The sequence below is a fragment of the Charadrius vociferus genome, unplaced genomic scaffold (assembly GCF_000708025.1).
Source record: "Charadrius vociferus isolate BGI_N301 unplaced genomic scaffold, ASM70802v2 scaffold325, whole genome shotgun sequence".
Classification (NCBI taxonomy): Eukaryota; Metazoa; Chordata; class Aves; order Charadriiformes; family Charadriidae; genus Charadrius; species Charadrius vociferus.
In genome coordinates this window covers 3,115,063-3,118,587 of record NW_009648526.1, presented here as the reverse complement: position 1 = coordinate 3,118,587, position 3,525 = coordinate 3,115,063, and the positions used below count along the sequence as shown (strand labels likewise).

At 39.7% G+C, this 3,525-nt stretch overlaps 1 protein-coding gene across 1 annotated transcript in view; it reads right to left on the bottom strand.

Annotated features, from left to right (window-relative positions):
* Window positions 1-234: 234 nt before the first annotated feature.
* Window positions 235-3,525, bottom strand: part of LOC104287110 (myocardial zonula adherens protein-like) — a 51,574-nt gene continuing 48,283 nt past the window's right edge. Inside the window, exons 14-16 of the mRNA XM_009885773.1 lie at window positions 2,243-2,938; window positions 1,487-1,709; window positions 235-515 (exon numbers count right to left, since the gene is read on the bottom strand). Coding sequence (XP_009884075.1) covers window positions 378-515; window positions 1,487-1,709; window positions 2,243-2,938 — 1,057 coding nt within the window. The 3' untranslated portion in view covers window positions 235-377. The remainder of the gene's footprint in view (window positions 516-1,486; window positions 1,710-2,242; window positions 2,939-3,525) is intronic.

Here is a 3,525-nt window from a genome sequence, read left to right as displayed (position 1 = left end):
CACCTTAGTTTACTTTATGGACATGTGTGCCGATGCCCTTTGCAATCACATTTGTGCACAGAAGAAATCTTTTCTTGTAGATGACTCATCATAGCCTCCAAAAGAGCTCGCTTCATTGTAGCTGAAAACTATGGGGCATTCCACAAGCACTAACTGCCCCAAGCGCTCAAAAAGCAGTCCCCAAATAACACCAGGTTTACCACTTAGTAACATTTATATTTATAAGGTTTATACTGAACCCTTCCCATAACTGTAATGTTAAAATTTTAAGAAAAAAATTGAGTAGATCAAGCATTCTCAATATCCGGGTTTGGGTTTTAAGAAGTACTGCATAAAGATCATTTACGTGGCTCTTCCTCAGACGTCCCTTCTTGAATTCAGTCCTCTGCTGAAAAATAATCTTCATCTCTCACTTCTCTGTATTGCATTGAGGCCTCCCCCTCTGGTTCAAACCTGAGCATTTTTATATTCAATCTCTCTGCAAGCTTATGTGCTGCAAGCTTGGCTTGCATTTCCTATATAAAAGAGGGGAGAAAAAAAAAAAAAAAAAGACACAAGTTAGAAAAAGTGTTCATTTGTCATTTTTATCCTGGTCATGAAAAAAATAATAGACTAAAGTAGAAACTTGACATAATAATAGTAATTCCAGAGTGGGCTTAATTATAAGTTTTAGTAACTAGTAACCTGAAAAGAAATTTCAGGTTTCTTCTAACACTTATGCATAACTGTGCTATTAATATTTGAAGACCTTTTCATAAGAGTTGAAACTCCCTGCGTGGCAGTCCTCACCTGTGATACACTAATGTCAGCTTTAACAGAACAAAATCAGCCCACATAAGAGAGCAGCTGTGCATAGTAACCATGTAGCAATAGCAATGCTGCTCTTCAGCAACCTCAGCAAAAAATCTATCTCCATTTTCCAAATAAATTATGTCCCTTAAAGTGCCAAGATGACTAAATTAGCAAGCCCTTTTAAAACAATAAGCGGCAACAAACACTTTTACAATAGTGTCTAATTTAAACATTAGCTTGGCACTACCTGGAAAGTCAAAATCAATTTCCATTACAACAGAATTTGAAGAACCTCAGAACTCAGATTCTTAAATAAAGGCAAACGCAAATACTTGCATGTTTTGAGAATAACAAATACTGCTAGGCCTTCATTTATGCAAGGGCCAAAAATTCTTTTAAGACCAATAGACAAGGTACACATTTAAATTTCTAGTCAGAGGTGAAGTGAGTGCAATGAAGCTAGCATATCAACACACAAAGAACAACACTAGATTTTGTTTAATGCAGGAATAACAGTTTCAAAAAGGATTCATACATTATTTAGTTATATCATTAAAGGAATCAAATATAAGAAAAAGTGCCTTTCCTCAAAATCTGCCCAGCTCAATTTCATCATCAAATTCGTCAGTATGAAAAGATCCCTTTATGCTTTCTTTTTCAGGAGTGATCCCAATTATAAATATGAAATTCATACCTCATAAGCTTCTTTTTGCTGTATTTGAATTGCTATGGATTCCTCTATGGACAACAGCTTAGCAGGGGAATGGTGAAGCGGTGGCAGCCGAGCTGCTGTGACATCATTCAAATGTTTCTTATCTCTAAGTCTTCTCTCTTCAGTAGAAAGTGGAGAGCCAGATCCCCTAGGTGACTGACTGGATGAGGAACCATGCGACGATCCACTTTGCTCTCCTGATAATCTGGAAGAGATAAAACATAAAAGCTGTGACCCAAACTTGCCGCACAAGGTTGAACAACTTCAGTTCCAAAACTTGTTATTTTCATTACATTAGAGTTGAAATGAAAGCTGAAGTGCTATGACAACATAAACGATTAAAAAATAAGCAGTGCTTGGAGAAAATAAAAAGATTTCTCTGCAGAGAGACAATATCCCAGGTTACTCCTGACAGTGAACAAAAAAAAAAAAAAAAAAATGCCAATTAATTGGCAAACATGAAAAAGCAATGCTTTGGGAGTCACACGAAGTATAAACTGCTCCTGCTACTGGTACAGACAACGTGAATTGCAATTTTTCTAGAGGTGCAGGAAGAGTTACCTGCTGTTAAAGTTCTACAAGTTCTAGAATCGATCCACAAGAAAGTTTTGCCAATTGTTTAGTAATTTTGTAGCTTAAGCTATGAAACTCTATGAAGATTCAAGACAATTGTTTCCAATAGGTAAAATTAGACCACATATTATTTCACAAAAGGTTTTTCTATTCCATAATACTTACACATTTGGTTTAAATTTGCTTTTTTTTATGACTGGGTTCTTGGCTCTAGACTCTAGAACTTCAATATAATGTGGTGTCTTGGGGTGCAGGCTTCCAAAGATATTGCCCTTATGTTTAGCCACATTCTGCTCTTTTCCCAATACCTTTTCACTACTGTCACCATCTACAATTGTAACTTTTCGAAAGGCATCAACCAACGGGTCTTTACTGTTGTCCAAAGCAGCTGTACTTTCTGTACCATCCTCAGTATTGCTCTGAGATACCTGCTGATCATTTTTGAGATGACTGCTTGTGGCTGACTTGGAGACAACTTCACAAAAAAGATTCTGATCTTTTGTAACAGTCTTTACTTTATCATTTTTCCTCTGAGTCCTCTGATTTTCCAAAGCTGTATTTGTGGCATCTTGCTCAACAGTTTCTGCCTCCTGTCTTTTGGAAGAAATCTCAGAAACTTCTTTAATATTAGAGTTTTCATTAAAGACTGAGGTATCTTCACGGTTCAGCGTGTCCTCATTTAGGATAACTTGCTGTTTGCTTGTATTAATCTCCTCCTGTTTCACCTGAAACTCCAATCTGACAGCAGATAACAGCTCAGCTGTCTTTGCCAATTCCTCCTCTTGTAAAATGGCAAGCGTCAGCTTTTCAGCAAAATCAGAGATCTTCTTACCCTTATCTGGAAGCCTAGCAATGAATTTCCTAAGAAAAAAACAATGTTATTTAAGAGGGCATAAGCAATCGTATTTCAATCTGAGATACAGATCTGTTTTCTTAGAACAGTTAACGTGGCACGTTTCTCATTCTAACACTGTTTCCTGTTTACATACTTTTCTGAAAAGTGGTAAGATGCAAAGCACTTGCAGCCTCAGACATATACTCTGATAAAGCAACTATTACATTTTTCTCCGCTCAAATATTTAACTGCTGCTCAGAAAAGCGCAGAGTGCAAATATCATTTAGTATTTTCAAAGTGGACTGCACAGACATTTCTGCCCGTCCTCCCAGGAACACGGTCCCGCAGAGCCGTCACCGCGCCCGCCCACCGGCGGTACCACCACCCAGAGGTGTCCGATGTGAAGGCTCTCCCCCGGCTGTCACCTCGGCAGCCCGGGCAGGAGGGCGCTGCGCGGTCGCACAGGGACAGCGGGGCTCCAGGGCGGCCCGGCGGGAACTGGGCCGGCGGGGAAGCCCCGCATCTCCAGAAAGCGCCGTTGCTGCGGCGGCATTTAGCATGTGGCATTTAGTTGGGAGCCCCTGCGAGGCACTCGCCGCTTCGCCGGCCTCCG